The sequence below is a fragment of the Polypterus senegalus genome, chromosome 3 (assembly GCF_016835505.1).
Source record: "Polypterus senegalus isolate Bchr_013 chromosome 3, ASM1683550v1, whole genome shotgun sequence".
Taxonomy (NCBI): domain Eukaryota; kingdom Metazoa; phylum Chordata; class Cladistia; order Polypteriformes; family Polypteridae; genus Polypterus; species Polypterus senegalus.
In genome coordinates this window covers 176,498,862-176,517,607 of record NC_053156.1, presented here as the reverse complement: position 1 = coordinate 176,517,607, position 18,746 = coordinate 176,498,862, and the positions used below count along the sequence as shown (strand labels likewise).

The 18,746-nt window shown below is 38.2% G+C and overlaps 1 protein-coding gene across 6 annotated transcripts in view; it reads right to left on the bottom strand.

Moving 5' to 3' along the window:
• The window catches only part of phactr2 (phosphatase and actin regulator 2), a 292,417-nt gene that overhangs the window by 52,633 nt on the left and 221,038 nt on the right, over window positions 1–18,746 (bottom strand). For 3 of the 6 annotated variants that reach the window (XM_039748231.1, XM_039748234.1, XM_039748233.1), the window contains exons 3-5: window positions 13,716–13,796; window positions 3,655–3,813; window positions 132–350 (exon numbers count right to left, since the gene is read on the bottom strand). In XM_039748231.1, coding sequence (XP_039604165.1) covers window positions 132–350; window positions 3,655–3,813; window positions 13,716–13,796 — 459 coding nt within the window. Of the gene's footprint in view, window positions 1–131; window positions 351–3,654; window positions 3,814–13,715; window positions 13,797–16,826; window positions 16,922–18,746 lie in introns of all 6 variants that reach the window. The other 3 variants (XM_039748236.1, XM_039748235.1, XM_039748237.1) reach the window with 3 other exon arrangements.

Below are 18,746 nucleotides of genomic sequence, written 5' to 3'. Positions count from 1 at the left end.
ACATGCACCATGACATTTTTACCAAGGCATGAAGACCTATCCAAAGGGAGTGCTCTAAGAAAGGGTGTTCACTAGGGCAAGAGATTCCATGCAGGATGCATCACAGTTAAACATACTGCTCTCTTACTCACCATTTGTATTATTACTGTTTCGAGAACTTTGTTTAGACCCTGCCGTAGGTGGTTGTTTGGCAGTGGTTTTGGATGTTTTTTTGACTGGGGGCTCTTCCTTCTTGAAATTAGCAGCAGATGCTCCGCTTTGAGTTTTTAAAGGCATTTGAGATTTTTTAACTGTGGTATCCCGAGCACGAGCAGGATGAACCTTCTGGAGATGCCTGTTTTCAATTCGTTCTACAGGAACAAAGTTTAGTAAAACTAATTTATGTTATGAGACAAGACAATACGTAATGAAATACAAACAGCAAACAAAATGTAAGGCAACATAAAGGAAGTGACAGCACACGCTTCATGCTTGCAAGATGGCATAGTTCCAGCTATAAAACAAATGAGGTTAAGTATTTAAGAATAAACAAACACAGACATATATGGCATAAATTATACCGTCACAACAATTCTGTACTGTTTGATCTGACATGTCTGAGATGCAAAGATAATGTGATAACTACAATTGCCTTAACATTTTAAATCAACAATAGACAACAATGACAAGTCCAAAATGAAACATGTTATAATCTTATTTTGCCATTTTCTATCTACCAAATTATACCTAAGCATCACTTAAATAACATTTATTAAGCATATCAAAATGAAAATTGAACATTCTTTATCACCTGTTATGATACTATTCTTGAGACATTTAGTTTGTACTTATCAACTTAATTACAGTATGTACAAAAATGTGATGAAAGTTCTCCATCATTAGGCTTTGAAGTTAAATAGGACTGAATACTGGGAAAGTTAATGTTTACAGTTTACATTATCTGTTTTCACCTGAATCATAGTATATACTTGCATATACAGTATATTCCTTTCAGACTAAGAGTCCTCAGCCTTTTGTTTGGGCTTAGCACCTCCCCCAAATGTAGAAAGTACCACCACTTTTTCAACTCAGAGTAACAAATGGGGCCATTTTATTGACTTTGGGGGATTTCAGCATGGGCTTTATAAACAATTATATCGTGGACTACCTGATTTACTGTATCTTATCATGTGCACATATTAAATTTAACTCATTTACAGTTCGTGTCCATTAACTGAAAAATAAACAGTGCTAAAATCCAATACTCCAATACTAACACAATTTAAAACAGTATTACGCCATTTCCACATGAATTACTAAGTATCAAAAAAATTCAGAATATTTTAATTTGTATAAACTCTTTAAAACTACTTTTATTAAAAAAACAGTTTTTAAAAAAACAGTCAGGAATTCTGACTGTTGCAGTCATGAGACAGTGTATTAATATCACCTGGTTAATAATACTTATTGAAGACTAACATCATATCCACAGTCAAATTTATTATACTTTCAAATGTCAAACACCTGATGTTTCAATTTTTCAAATCTTTCCCACTTTTTTTTTTTAAAGATTTGACCCACACCAAGGTTAATGTCATGAAGTCAAACTTGTAATTTTATGATTATTATTTAAAATTTTTCAGAAAAAGCTAGAATTTGCTCCGTAATTCAATCTAATAACGTCTCTGGAATGCTTTTTGGATTTAGAAGAGCAGCTTTCCTCAACACTTTGATTTAGCACTATTACATCTTTCAAGTAATGTGAAGGCCAAAACATCACACAGAAAAAAATACTACTGAAGTATACAGACTAAGGATAATCTCAAATGAGACCTCACAAAGTAATGCATAAACAAGCAGCATATGGTCTACTTAATCAATTCTTTAATTTACCTATTGTGGACAGTGATGAGTTTGCCAGAACACCAGTCTTTCTCATATGCTGTATATTTGGATTTCAACCTTCCACTGACAACCCCACAACCATGTAATTAGTTTGTAGTTTTACTTTCTATGCTTAAAAACTTATCTACATCTGTTCATATCTGATTTTTGCCTAGATCCATCTATAATGATTTGTCAGACTCTAATTAAATTCTCAGAACTAACCAGCTTGTTAGTCATTGTCTAGATCAGTGTTTCCCAACCTTTGTGGTGTCAGTTTTTCACATGCCAGTTTGTGCGTAATCCACTGGGATTTGTTGCTGGGCCAATACATGGATTTAGAACGACCCATCATAGGGTTGAGTTTCCTTCTGTCAAAACTTTAGATGAACCACGATCATTGATGCTTTTCATCCTTGGTGAATCAAGCACGATTAAGTGGGAACTGAGGAGGTCGTCCAGGATTAGCTGCAATCCACCTGTCATGTTGCCCTTTGAATCAAGCACATTTGTCAAGAGTGGTGGATTAGCAGAGTAATCATCCAGGGTTTGCAGCAGCCCACCAGTAATGATGCCATGGCCCACAGGCAGGGAAACGCTGGTCTACATCATTTATGTAAACAAAACAAGAAAAATCCCCAGTACTAATCTATAGGAGATTATATTTTAATCTTACCTAATTTGGAAACATTTTTATACACAGTATCCTCTTCTTTATGGAGGATAAGTCAAATATGCTAATTTCTGGACACTATAATTTGAATCTCTACTTTCAAAAGCTTTTAATAACCTCTCAAGATAATTATGATGATTTTGCATCCTCCCAATATTCTAACAAATCAGAGAAACACAATACTCCAGTTGAAATTCATTAGACTATTTGCTAATACAATAATTTTGAGTTTATATTCAGGAACTGGGAACATACCTGAACAAGCAATGACAACAGGGATAAGGAGTACAGTACTTCAGGCAAGCTGATTTCAGTGTTCTGCTAAATAAATTGCAGTTATGTATTTTGAAATTTGTAACACATCTCAATGGTAAATACTAACTTCCCCAGTGATATTTCTAAATTTAGCCTGTTTAATCCTAATATTGTACCATTTCTCTTTGTGTAATATTACATTAATATTCTATTCCGCTACTAGGACATTTCTTTACTGGGATAACTTTTACAAAGAAATAAATTTAGATAATTTGCTCTTTCCTTTTCTGTGCAATTTAATTTCCCTTTAGTGTTCATATAAACTCAATATTTTTCTTGACTGACCTTTTGTAAATTTTGGATGCATTTCTTTTGCAATATATTAACGATATTATGACCAATGAATCTTAATGGTCCATCTCTTTATGAATTCATTTTTGATTATTGTATAATATTACACTTAGGCTTGTCTTTTTGTTGATATATTGACAGACAGGGTATGAAAATAATAATTTGTGTGCTCTGCTATCTTAGGGTTTTCATTATTATTTGTTTTGATATTGTTATAAAGTGAACATTAAACTGCTCTTTTGGGTTTGTCTAAACAAATGCTCATTTTTATGATACTATCCCTTTATTGTCCTTTTGAATTGACTCAATATGCTAGGTTTCTACTACTCTTATAATCATATATCTATGATCAGTCTGTGATGCACTGTATATGAAACGTCTACTTAAATATTTTAGCAGTGACAAACTGTAATAGAGGTTGTTCGAAACATATATTGCTTCACCCTAATTGATGAACTGAGATATGTGATTTGGACAGAATATTTAAGTGAGAAGCATAACTAAATATTTACCTGGCTTCTCCCCTGTTTCTCCAGGTAAAGGGGCTTTGTTTTCTGCTGGCAGATCCTTCTGCTTCTCTATATCTGCTTGAACTTCTTCCATAACAGGCTCTATACTGATAGGTACTGTATGTCCATTTGATGTTTCTGAATTTACAGTCACATCTCCATCTTAATGTGAAACACAAATAAGAATTTAAAGGTGAATAGTGTATATAACACAATAGGTATATCACTAAACAATGGGCTGGAGTCCCATTCAAGGTCAATTTGCCATTGTCCTCCCAATAATGAGAAATTAAATGTAGGAAACGGATCAAAGACCATTATAGGTTCAAAATACAAGTAAACATAAGAAATACTAATAGTAAGGGGAAAAAAACTTCATTGTTAGTCATACATACAGTATCCACCTTAAAAATAGAATATGTCCAAATCTGTGGATTTTTGTTAAGGTAAACGAAAATAATAAATTATATGTACATATCAACATAGTTGTAAAGGATTTAGAAAAAACAAAAATATTACTTGCATATAAAAGAAATTTTGTTAAGTGTCTGAAAATAACAGCATCAAGAATATTTAGCCATTTGACATAATTGATTCAGAAGGAGCAAAGACAGCAATAAAATAAGATTATTAATACTGCACAGAAATACTGATAGTGAATAGCTGTGTGCCAGTGTGCATAACCAAAAAAAAGGTCATTCCCACTCTCTGAAAGAAGATTACAGACATGTTTTGCCTGTATTGCACTCATCAGATGTGTCTGGAAAAAGTGATATTAAAAAAGGTCCAATCATGATAGACTGCAGTCTTGTTACAGTAAATGCGAGTGTAGCAGTGCAGTATGCTGGTTTTGCTTGGGAGTTGATGGTAACAAAGGAAATAATAAATGCATCTGAAGCACAGCAGAAACCTTGCATCATTTTCCTGGAAAACTTCATAATTTTGGTTTCCTGTTTTCCCATGTTTAAAATCTTCATTAATAACTTGTGTTTCATAATTCATCATTAGAGATGCAAAGAAAATTAGGGTTCTCAACAGTTTTAAGAAATACGTGTTTTAAAATGTTGCAGCCTTTTCTTAATTTAGAGAGAATTAAAACTATTCTAAATTAAAAAAAATATTTAAAAGACTCTTTTGATAAATCTGAACTTGAATCTACTGGTACAAGTGCCATTTGTCTGAAGGTTGGGGTGAATAAAATAACTTTGTTGGATGGCTGAGGTTTTAGGTCATTAATAATACTCTGACTTTTTTAAGGAAATGGGCATAGTAAAGGAAGACAGACTCCATTATGCACCTTCTCTCACATGCATGAGTGAGGGACTTCTCCAGGACTTGTATAGTGACTGCAATACCACGGAGAGCTGCAGGTTTGCACTGACATTTACACCTTTACTCTTTGGTGAACAGAGGCTTGAGGAATAATGACATCACTTCCACTTCTGCAGGAACACCCACCCCTCCCTCTTCTGATTCACATAAGGAGTACCACTAAGGCACAGTCACATTCTAGACACATGTCTAGTTCATTAGCAGAACTGTCATGATAATTGAATTTTTTTAGTTGATGCCAATACCTGTGAAATTTCAAGATACCACAAGGAAAACAGAAATCTCATTCAAAATACTCTATTTAACTACAAGAATAAAACTGTATATGAACAAATAAAAATGGCATGCAGCCTTCAAGTATTAAAGTAACTACATTATTCAAGTGAACAACATTTTGTTTAATTCTGTTAAACAGTATAAAATATAAATATGCTAACAGAAAAAAAAAATTAAAAATGGTGATACAGCCTTCAAATAGTTATTAAACTATTATTTAAGTAAACAAGTATTAAATTCATTTAGGAACTGAGCTCTCCTTTTGGCGGTTTCATTCCTTATTTCCAATAAAAGAGGATTTATTTCACACACAAGGGCCATCACCGTTCCCCTTTCCTTTTTCCACATCGCCAGTGTCCACACACCTACCACGTGGTTGGCTCCCTGCCTATATACATTAACGACTCGCTTCCTTACAGTCCTCAGCTGTTCGAGCTCACGGCTCCCTTCTTCTTTACTCCACCGCATCAAGCCTGTTATTGTTCGCCTTGCTTCACGTCTGCCTTCTGGTGACTCCTGCCTTTTCGTTTACTCCACCGCTTTACTACGAAACTTAAAACCACCAAAACTTTGTAATGGCACCAGGCTTTAGATCGAATCTCTGCACAAGAACTTCATTGAGGCAACTGTCTTCACTGAAACAGGCTCAGAGAAGACTGTATTTATTCCTCACATCCCTCTCATACCCTCTGACCTCCCATTCCAGTTCAAACGCCTCCAATTTCCAGTAAGGGTCTGCTTTGCTATGACAATAAATGAGTCACAGGGCCAGACTCTAAAAAAGGCTGGCATTGACTTGACACAAGATTGCTTCTCACATGGCCAACTGTACGTTGCTTGCTCAAGAGTAAGCTCAGCAGACATTTTACAGCCTGAGGGCAGAACTGTAAGCATTGTTTACAAAGAGATCCTTACATCCTAAAAATGTGTATTTCTCATACACAACATTTATAATCATACTCATCATTCTCAATACTAAAATAAGCCTACGACAATTACATTGACAATCATGTTACGTTATTTTTAAAATGTTACCTTTTTTTCATAACTACTTTAACACACTACTTCTCCGCTGCAAAGCGCGGGTATTTTGCTAGTATACTAATAAAAAACAAAGCCCTCACTGACTCACTCATCACTAATTCTCCAACTTCCCGTGTAGGTAGAAGGCTGAAATCTGGCAGGCTCATTCCTTACAGCTTACTTACAAAGGTTAAGCAGGTTTCATTTCAAAATTCTATGCATAACGGTCGTAATGGTTGACAACGTCCGCCATGTTAAAGTTTCTTATTTATAGCCCCATCTTCACAAAATGTGGTGGGCAGCTTCCCTGCGCTAACCGAAACCGATGTACATACTTATTTCGGTGGAATGATGCCACTGTCGGCCACCATATTGAAGTTTCCAAAACAGTCTTTGCTTCCTAAGGGTGTCCACCTTCAAGAAATTTGGTACACGGGTTCCCAACGCTAACTGAATCCTACTTACGTACATATATACGTCCATAGCCTGCAGCTCGGTCACTGTTTGAGGTGGAGTTGGGTCCCCCATCCCCACGCCTCCCACGTAATTAACTGCCTGCCTATAAAAGGCCATCCGCTGCTCCCTTCCTTGCTTCGCCACGGTATTCACGTCTCCCTGCTAACTGCAGCCTTTTTATTTAATCCACAGCTTCTCCGCTGTTTTATTGTTCGTTTATTATGATTATAGTTATTGTGTAGGTATTTTAGACTTACTTTACATTGTTCAGGTGCACTTTTCCTTTATCATTTCAACCATACCCCCATTAACATGTCTATTGAGGTGATCACCATCGAACAAAGAACTGTCACTTACCAAGTGGTTTCTATGCCCGGAGATGTCGCCTGCCTTTTCCATTCTCTGTGTTACATATTGCACAGCGATATCAGGCTCACTCTTGATATACGGAGGAACATTGTGTCTTATGTATTGAATGTTCAAGGTGTGGACTGATGACGGTACAGGAGATTATACTACACAGGAGCACTATAAAAGTGAAATGCTTAAGCCCTTCACCTATGGTTCTGCATGTGAGGTGATAGCTGCCGCTGAATTATTCGGTTGTCGCTTTCAAGTGTACCTGGAAACCTTTGTCTCCTCATGAATACCTTACAAAGCCTTCTTCAAAATGTTTACCCCAATCTACGAAATCTCCATGAAAATGACATGTCATGGTTGAGGGAGAGAGCTATACTGACATCAAGAAATGACATGACTACGACTATAAACCACATTTTACTTCAAGAACTACCTCTACAATCGAAAACATATCAATCTGTGGATTCAGTTGTAGAAGTGGAAGACGTGGTGCACTATCCGGTAGAGTTTCTCCACACTCTGAATCCTCCAGGCACTCCTGAGCATAATCTAATTTTGAAGGTTGAGGCACCAATAATGTTACTGAGAAACTTACAGCCACCGAAACTTTGTAACGGCACGAGACTTCAGGTCACGTGTCTGCAAAAGAACCTAATTGAGGCAACTATTTTTACTGGCAGTGGCTCAGGGGAGAGAGTTTTTATTTCTCGTATCCCTGTTATACCCGATTGGCTCCAGCAGACCCCCGTGACCCTGTATTCGGATTCAGCGGGTTAGACAATGGATGGATGGATGGTTATACCCTCTGATCTCCCATTTCAATTCAAAAAGCCTCCAATTTTCAGTAAGGCTCTGCTTCGCAATGACAATTAATAAGTCTCAGGGAGAGACCCTACAAAAAGGTTGGCATTGATTTGAGGCAAGATTGCTTTTTACATGGCCAACTGTATGTTGCATGCTCAAGAGTAAGCTCAGCGCACAGCTTGGTCATATTACAACCAGAAGGCTGAACTGACAACGTGGTATACAAAGAGATCCTTAACAAATAATTATTGGTATAGTTTCCGTCAGTTTAAAAAGGTTTACATTTCTTCTTAATAAAAATTTAAAGGCAGTACCCGAAGCACGGGTATTTTGCTAGTACACAAACACACACACACACACACACACATATATGTATGTATATATATATATATATGTGTGTGTGTGTGTGTGTGTGTGGATACAAATAAGAACACATACTAAATAATTTTAGATAATACTTTAGTTTAGGTACTGCAAAATGCACCTAATAAATAGTCTTTATTAATAAGACCTTACCAAAGACTTCTTTAGGTCTACATAGCACTTATAAAACTACAATAGATAGGTTATTAATCTCTGTGCAGTATGGCATATTGAGATGATGGTAAAATTACTTGTTAATATGAAGGATTTATGAGTCTTATTAAGTATGTAATATCAAGCAACATGTGTTCTGGTTAAGACACCTCAGACTACTCCAAAGTGAATATTTGTTAGTGGATCACATTGCAAAGATAACTAAAACACTTTACTCATCCTGTGCTACTGTGTTTTGTTATGAAAACTCAAAAAAGTGCTTGCCAAGATCTTGTTAACATAAAAGTAAATGAGTAATAGATGCATGTTTGCAGTACCTTTAAGTGTTAACTTATGAACTGTCACAATAATCATGTTGTGCACTCAGTGTGTGTTCACTAATGTGAAGATGTCTGAATGCAACACATCAGAATCTTAAACATGATCTTCTGTCTTCCGTTTAGGGATGTGGAAGACTTTAAAATAATAACTTGAGTTGTGAGTACATTTTAAAAATCTAAAGACAACAACGTTAAGACGGGTTTTAAAAATAATCAAATATATACGTGATAAAAAAAAGTTCTGTTTTTCCCATTTTGAAGGCTTCTGCATGGCTCCCAAATAGGACTTAGTGGTGTGGCCATAATTACCATGTGCCATAATTAAAAATTATCACATCTACAGTAAATATCATGTTATAGTCTATGTACTTATACTTTTGAAATTGAACCAAGTTTAGGTGCTTCTGTTGGCCTAATTTCATAAGTTAAAAGTGGGTATTTCTACTGTGATGTTTCTTTTCATAAGGACCATTTTAATAAAGTGAAGTAATTACAAAATATCTATACTGTGAAAAATAATAAAATAAGAACTGGGCTGGAAATAAACATATATTGCATATGCCTCTCAAGACATAAAATCTTAGAAAATGTGTACAGTATAGACCAGGGGTTCTTAAACCTTTTAATATAAAGATCCAATTTATAAAATCAGTACCATACTGAGGCCCAAGAAGAGGATTATTATTATCATCATAGTGACAATGTAGCCATAAAGAAACAAACATATTTTCTCACATGGATATTACTCAAATAGAGAAGTGGGAGACTAACATATTGTTAAAACAATATTCTGTATATCTATATTCTACATTTGTTTATTCAGAGCAGGGTCAAAGGGCAGATTTATCTTATCCCAGCAACCATAGGATGAGAGGCAGGATTGATCCATGGACAGGATGCCATCCTATCACAATTTGCCAATTTAGCAGCACTAATAACCTGCATGTGCTTGCACTGTGCGAAGAAACCAGTGCACCTTTAGAAAAACTCACAAAGACATAGGGAGAACGTTCAAATTGTGTAGAAAGCACCTGGGGCGAGAATCTATAACTACTATTATCATTCAAAATAAGAACAGATTTCTGAGGTCTGTCATTGTATGCGGAAATGCTTACTGTAAAGCTTTAGTAAACCTAAGCGAAAGAATGGATGTGGCACAAGGTTAAGATGTTTTTTGAAAGCATAGAAGGAAAGGCCACTTAACTTGCCATTTGACTCATGGTACCACTTAAGGAATGAAGCAGTTAAAGATTAATCAATGCAGGTTATTTACCTTGTCATAAACAACACTAAAAAAATAGTTTTTCACATGAGCTCCACAATTAACATTATTGTAAATGAGTCTGCAATTACTTTAACATACTCCTATTTCTATTTAACACTTTAAGAAAATTAGTAAAAACAAAAACTAATTTATTCCTACAAAAACATATACACTATATGCACTTTATACAGGGGATAGGATAAATCTATTTGAGTAATTCAGTGAACAGTCCCAGTTTAAAATATTTAGCTCTCACCCTTTTCATATTTTTAGTGTTCTTGCAAACAAGTCTTTCACACTACCAGTAGACTGATATTTATCAAACTACTTTAAAATAGTGTGACAAGATGGAATCCTTCCCCACCAAGTCAAAGTAAACTCAATAAATGGTTGCAGATTTAGAGTCAATGAATACCATACATGCAAACATGTAATGAGGGACCAACCAGTTGTCCATGACCACTGAAACACTAGAAATGTAGGCCATATGCTACTTAATTTCATGTAAACATTTAAATACAGCTGTAGCAAGTTTAAGGCTGTATATACTTTTAACTGTCCAGCTGTACTGGTATACGATGCGCTGTGTTTGACGGATAAGTTTTCTCCTAATTTTGTAACAACTCTGTGATGCCCCCTTTCCCTTGATGCCCTAAGCATGTGTTAATTTTCCTTGATGGTCAATACAGGGTTAACTAATTATCATCATCACTGAGAAGTGTCTACATGCAAAGATTAAATTGCATTACAAATGTATTTTCTTTTCACAGTACAGAATAACTAATACTTTAATTCCTAATCTTTTGCATTTCTGCATTATTTTTAGATGCTCAGTCATTCAACATTTTAAAAGCACACGTGATCATTCTACAAAAAGTGTGTTGAAAGTGCAATGATCACATGAGTTTCAACTGATCGCTTCAAAAATCGACAGTTTTAAGTTTTGACGAAAAAATACACAATGTTTTATCACATCATTCAGCATGAGAAATATAATGCAAAAACCTGAGGTAAAGCAGAGGAATCAGCTGCTTAATAGTCTATTGTCTCTATAAGAAAGCACTCTTATCAACTCCACTGAGGCTCGGGAGATACTGCTTTTTGAGGGAGATCGCTGTCCTCATGAGCCTTCTTGCCTCACCAGACACTGTCTTTCCTTTGCTGTATCTAAGTCTGACAGTTCAACCTGTCATTGCTGTTCCTCCTTTTAAGCTGCTTCTGCTTACATTGCTTTGCCCTCTCCCTGCAGAGACGTGCTTGGTCCTTCTCCCACAGGTCGAGTTGCTACAATAACTTACAGTAATATTCAGGCTGATCCTCCAATTAGCTGTGAACCACGCAATCTAACTGAGATTGCACAAGTGGTGAACCAGCTGAGAGTCTGGAAGGCTGTGGGTATTTGTGGTATCCAGGGTGAACTTCTCCAGGATTGTGGTAAGGCTGTCACTCTGGCGTCATCCCAACTGACTGAAAAACAGGACTTGCTGTCCCTATCTGGAAAGCGAAGGGTGATTGCCTAGATGGCGGTAACTACAGAGGGATAACAGCGCTATCGAAGCCGGGTAAGGTCCTTGCTAGGGTCATCCTCAATAGGATATGTGATCACTTGCTCAGCTACTATTGACCGGAGCAGTCTGGTCTTACGCCTAAGAAGTGTTCCACCGACAGCATCCTGGCACTAAGGGTTCTCATGGAGTGCAAAAATTAATATCGTCAGTGTTTCTTTGCAGCCTTTCTCGATTTTCACAAAGCTTTCGAGTCGGTTGATCGAGTTGCCCTGTGGGACATCCAGAGACTTTGTGGGATACCCTCAAGGTTGCTGGATATCACGGCCGGCCTGAACACTGGTACTGTGAGTGCTGTGCAGAGTGGATGCAGAACCTCTGTGTTTTTCCCAGTTGATTCTGGAGTTTGTCAGGGGCGTATTCTTGCTCCTATTATGTTCAATGCTTGTATGGTCTGGGTATTGGGCAAGGTTGTGGGGTCCATCAGCTGTGGGGCATCTCTTGGTGAAGAAAGATTCACTGAGCTTGACTTAGCTGACAATGCAGTGATCTTCGCAGAGTCAATGGAGGCTCTGGTCAGGGCTCTCGAGAGACTGAGTGAGGAGTCGGAGTGTCTGGACTTGCAAGTGTCCTGGAGAAAAACAAAGATCAAGGCCTTTAATAACCTCTTGGGCACAGCCATTAGCAGTGTGTCTGTCTATAAAGAGAGTGTCGACCTTGTCAAGAGGTTTACTTAACTTAGCAGTGACTATCATGTCTCTGGTGACTCTTCCTATGAAGTCAGTAGACAGATCGGGAGAGCATGGGTGTGGGGGGTCATGAGGTTGCTGGAAAGGAGTGTGTGGTACTCCTGATATCTATGAAAAGGGATGAAGGTCTAAATCTTTAGAGTTCTGGTACTTTCTGTCTTGCAATATGGGTGTGAAACACGGATGCTATCCAGTGACCTGAGACAAAGACTGGACTTTATACCAATAGTATTACTTTGTGTTGAATGAGTGGTTGCTCACGGAATCCCTAATGAGGCACATTATCTACATTATGAGGGAGAGTCAGTTATGGCACTACAATCATGTGGCACAACTCCCCGAGGGGGATCCGGCTCATAGGATCCTTACTGTGGAGGACCCGAGTGGCTGGACCAGGACAAGGGGGCACAGACATAACACCTTGCTGGATGGTCATTTCCGGAGGGTGGGACTGGCCCACATGTCTGCCTGGGAGGGGTTGCCAACTAGGATTCTGAGCTGTTTCGTCATACGGCGTGTGCGGCAACATCCTATACCAGTGCATGCTCTCCAACCTGACTTGCTGTCCCTATCTGTAAAGGGAAGTGTGATTGCCTAGATTGTGGTAACTACAGACGGAAAACATCGCTATCGAAGCTGGGTAAGGTCCTTGCTAGGGTCATCCTCAATAGGATATGTAATCACTTGCTCTGCTTGTATCCACAATCTGGTTCTTTCAGTCACTGCCCAAAGCTCATGGCCATAGGCTAGAGTAGGAACAAAAATGGACCAGTAAATCGAGAGCTTTGCCTTTTGGCTCAGCTCTTTATTTACCCCATGACTGACGGATACAATGTGCGCATAACTGCTGACAACATTCTAATCCACCTGTTGATTTCTCGGTTCTTTCTACCCTCATTAGTGAGCAAGGCCAGAAGGTACTTAAATTCTTCTGCTTGAAGTACCACCTCGTCTCTAACCTGGAGAGGGTACTCCACCCTTTTCTAGCTGGAAACCATGGCTGCAAACTTGAATACAGGAGGACACTTGGCCACCAACCTTACCAGTGTGCATCTGAGCCACTAACAACAGGACCACATCATCTGCACAAATCAGAGATATGTCACTTAGGTTAAAAAAACAGACTCCCTCTACCCCTTGGCTTTGCCTGGGAATTCTGTCCATAAAAATAATGAACAGGATCAGTGACATACAGAATCCATAGTGGAGTTCCACAAACTCCAGACACAAGTCTGACTTACTGCTGTCAATTTTGTAACCCTTTCTCTGGTTACACAGGGACTACATAGCCTGTAACAAACAGGCCAGGTATACCATATTTTGTATTACTGAGAATTTTCAAATATTTAACCATATTATGCATTTATTACAAGAAATGTTAACACAACTACAAAACATTCAAAATTAACTATTAAATCTTGCTAGAAAGAGTGCTCACCTTGATCAGAGATATCCTTCAAAACACCTCTTCTAATTAGTTCTTCTCGACTTTGCCTCATTGATATTTTTCGCTCTAAAACTAGTAGAAAAATAAGAAAAATAAGTTTTTTTTTTTTAAGTCAGCAGTCTCTTTTGTACCAAACTCAGCACTTATTGTAAACAAGTTTTTTTTTTCCTTCTTAATTACCGTTATTACTGAATTAGCATCTAACCATTTCCTGAACCTATTAATCTCAATATAGGGTAGCCAGGGGCCAATCTGTGGGTGCAAAACAAGTTCCAACTATAGACATGGCACTATCATGGTCCATCATGGAACTAACTGAAACATTAACACTCATGGATTTTGGGAAAACTTACAATCATACATAAATCTAACACACTAAGTCCTTCAGATACAGGAGGAATATGTCGTATGAATTACACAAATACAAGTAAACATGCAAACATCACAAAGTGTTTGGTTTAGAATTTTAACCTTGGAGATGTGAAAAATAGCACTACCACTGTACTGTGCTAATATTAGGGCTGCAATGATTAGTCAGTGCTTTTTTATCGTTGACACGTCATAAACAGAATCTTCAATAGAAGCTCCAGTCACAAAGAACCACATTGGTCTTTGTAACTGCAATGCACTACACGAACGTCTGGGGCAGTATCGTTTGTTATTGTTTTCCAAGACTGCACAAAGCCCTACAAATGTAGAACATCTGAGGAGAAGAAGAATGTAGAGGAAAATAAAATGTAGTTGCAATGGCGAGTCGGATAGAGAAGGGGGAAGGAGATGGAAAAAAATTGAGACAGAAACTTTCTAAAGTGTGGGAGCACTTCAACGAAAAAGAAAAAAAAGTTAAATGCAGATTATGTAAAGCGGAGCTTTTATTTCACGGCAGCACCATCGCGATGCATGAGCATCTGAAACGAAAGCATCCTGTAGATGTGATGCCGCAGTCTCTTGAGAATTTATGCTGGCGCTTTTAGTTAGGGTCAGATCAGGAGGGGTGAGAGAGCGTGAATGTGACTGAGAACATAAAAAAGCTAACTTTTACAAGTAACAAATTTACACACAATCTGTTACTTTTCAAATAATGTTGCATTAGTGTGATGGTGTTTTCTGATCGGTACTATTCAGGTCATACAATGATTTCTTCAAAATGTCACATATATTTGTCTCTTTCTTTTTTTTCCCCCCTGGTGCTGCGCGCTGACACCAGAAGGCATGAGCTTATTCAGTGCTAGCAGCAGCACACAGGTGGCCGGTTGCTTGTGCTATAACAAGCTTGATCTGGCGGCAATCAAAGCACATGTACTGTGCAAGGCATTTACGCAGTCCACTGAGAAAAGAAGAGTGTTCATGGCTCACTTTGCAAAGGAACATCCTCTGCATGTCCTAGAGTTCTGTGCAGACTGGGCAAGATCGGTGGGGGGGAAAAAAAACACGGTCATTGATTACAACCGCAAGAAGGTACGTGAATGAATATGAATAACGTCGCTTCCGTGCCACAATGTTTTCCGAAATGTACTATAAGGTCATAAAATGAATAATTCCAAATATCATATCTACCTATGTCTCTGTTTTTTTGTCAGTGTGGCTTTGACATCATGGGTCTTAAGGCGCATACTAATTCAGCATAAGCGGGAACACTCAATAAAACTGAACAAAAAAAAAATCAAGTGACAATGAGATACGAATAAGGCAGATTCGCCAGCATTTATCCATCCAGATCAGAGAATTTCCAGTTCGATTGTCCCAAAACACCACTCACATCTACAGTTATTCCCAGTTTCAGATAAAAAAAAAAGTAACAGCGTCAGATCCCTTGGGGGCAGTAGTATGTATCGTGACAGAGAATAAAAGTGGAAAGAAAAAAAAAGTAATATACATTTAATACAGTGGCTGTTACAGACACAAATCAAATATATGTGTTTATTGTATAATATTAGCAATAAGATCAACTCACTGCTCAAAATGGTAAATATACGAGGCAGTCAGGATCAAACCAGGGGACTCTTGATTATAAGTCAGCAATTCCTACCACTGCACCCTGGAAGCTATGGTATCATCCTTGAACCTTTTGTGAAAGTGTTTATTTGATCTTTGCACTTCAGGCTTTATGCATTATATAGTTTATGTTTATGTTTAGACCTGTTAGGTGAGAGAATACTTTCTGTCTCTTTAATTCATGATTCAGCCCTTTAACATCCCAGCTCACAAAGTTAACTGTTTGGTCATGATGATATTGCCTTAATTTCCAGTTTTTCCCAAGAGTTATTGCCATGAAGCCTAATGTTACGTTGGCACTTATAAAGATAAAAAGGATAGATTAGAAACAACTTGCTCTCTTTCTCTATCTATTGACAATGCAGTCCAAGTTCTATAAGCATAAAATATAACCTTGAACCGTCTTGGGAGTTGTTGAAGATAAGAAATCAGGGAAAATAAGAATGTGGTTATTTTCAAATATAATCTCATGTTTCTGTCCGAGGAGTAACATTATATGTAATTTAAATTGTAATTTATCAAAACGCACGATGAGAGTCCTAGGTTTAGAGGTATCTGATCCCCCTATGCGGTAAGCTGCTGCTATCTTGGTGTCTGATTTGAAGTCTTCTCCAGTTATTTTAGAGAATATTTCAGCTACAAATTTCACTGGGTTTGGACTTTCGATTCTCAGGGAAACCTTCAATTCTAATATTATTCCTTCTGCATCCATCTCTCAGTGCAGCTAGTGTGTCTCTGACTGCTTTGCATTCGGAATTTGTAGCCATTGCTTTTCCATTAGTAGTAGATGCCAATTGTTCAGCTGTTTCAATATGTGTGCTTAATGTCTTCCAATTGAGCGCCAAGTGCTCCAAGTTTATTCTCAAACTTGCACTGTAATTTCCTGTATTTGTTCCTTAATTTTTTCTACCATACCTTTAAAGGTTTCCTCAAAGCAATTATATAGGTTTTTCTTTGTCTTTAATGTCTTGAAGCAGATTCTCTTTTGTCTTGTGTATGTCCTTTATTTCCTTCCTTATATAATTTATTTCTTTTTTTTATATCTTTCTTTAAATCATTCTTAAGCTCCTTTATGTCTTGAGCAGTTGTATTTGCGGTGAATATTACCTTCAGCTCAGACAGATTGTTTTGGTCTTCTCCAGGCTCTGCTGATGAAGTGGTAAGTCCAGATGGAGTCGATGTTTCCGGCTTGCGAAGAGTAGCTGACAACACAAAAGGTAAGGCCATTTTCAGTTTCAATACATTTCTGCAATCGACGAGCTATCCTGGCCTGATTCACTTGTACAATTGCTCCCAGTTTCACTCTCAACTAGAGACGATGCAGCAGCGTCAGGTCCCAGGAAATCTGTGCTTTTGCCTATCTGTTCCAGGTCAGTCTCTGAAAGGCCATACCTTGAGCATAGACTTGATGGCTGTCTAGGCTTGAATGAAGCTTTAGCGGTCTTTTCCTTTTCTTTCTGAACCCCTTCTCTGCCGGTCATATTTATATATGCTTGCATACACTGTAATTGAGCCTCCTTGGATTGAGTAAACATAGAATACCTCGGGATGATTAAAAAAGAAAAGAAAAAAATAACACCTTTGCTAATGGAGTTCCGCTTCAGACATCCATCTCCCGCAATGTATGAGACCACTGTTCCATGTTAATTTAATTGCTTCCTGAAAAATATTTGGTGACAACAGACAGCTTCAAGTTGAACACAAATAAACTGCTCAAAAGAATTAAATGAACACTCTGAAAACACATCAGAGCTCAATGGGGAGAAAAAAAATCATGCTGGATATTTATACTGATATGGACTGGGTAATATGTTAGGAACAAAAGGATCCCACATCCTTTTGATGGAAATGAAAATTGTCAAACTACAGAGGGTTGAATTCAAAAACACCTATAAAAAATCAAAGTGAAAAACTGATGCGGCAGGCTAGTCCATTTTGCCGAAATTTCACTGCAGCAACTCAAAATCGCACTCAATAGTTTGTATGGCCTTCACCTGCTTGTATGCATGCCTGACAACATCAGGACATTCTCCTAACGAGACGACGGATGGTGTCCTGGGGGATCTCCTCCCAGATCTGGACCGAGGTATCATGGAGCGCCTGGACAGTCTGAGGTGCAACATGGCGGTGCTGGATGGACCAAAACAATGTTCCAGAGGTGTTCTATTGGATTCAGATCAGGCGAGCGTGGGGGCCAGTCAATGGTATCAATTCCTTCATCCTCTAGGATCTGCCTGCATACTCTCACCACATGAAGCTGGGCATTGTCATGCACCAGGAGGAACCCAGGACCCACTGCACCAGCATAGGGTCTGACGATGGGTCCAAGGATTTCATTCTGATACCTAATGGCAGTCAAGGTGCTGTTGTCTAGCCTGTAGAGGTCTGTGTCTCCCTGTGCCTCCCTGGAGGTCATTTTGTAGGGCTCTGGCAGCACTCATCCTGCTCCTCCTTGCCCAAAGGAGCAGATACCGGTCCTGTGAATGGGTTATGGACCTTCTACGGCCTTGTCCAGCTTTCCTAGAGTAACTGCCTGTCTACTGGAATCTCCTCCATGCCAGTCTCCATGAGATTGAGCTGGGAGACACAGCAAACCTTCTGGCAGTGGCACATATTGATGTGCCATCCTGGAGAAGCTGGACTACCTGTGCAACCTCTGTAGGGTCCAGGTATCGCCTCATGCTACCAGTAGTGACACTGACTGTAGCCAAATGCAAAACTAGTGAAGAAACAGTCAGAAAAGATGAGGAGGGAAAAATGTCAGTGGCCTCCACCTGCTAAACCATTCCTGTTTTGGAGGGTCGTCTCATTGTTGCCCCTTCAGTGCACCTGTTGTTAATTTCATTAACACCAAAGCAGCTGAAACTGATTAACAATCCCCTCTGCTACTTAAATGACCAGATCAACATCCCAGAAGTTTCACTAACTTGATGCTATACTTTGATTAAAAAGTGTTCCTTTAATTTTTTTTGAGCAGTATATAGATTTATTTCATGTGTACTTCAAAAGCAATTTGTATTTAGGAGC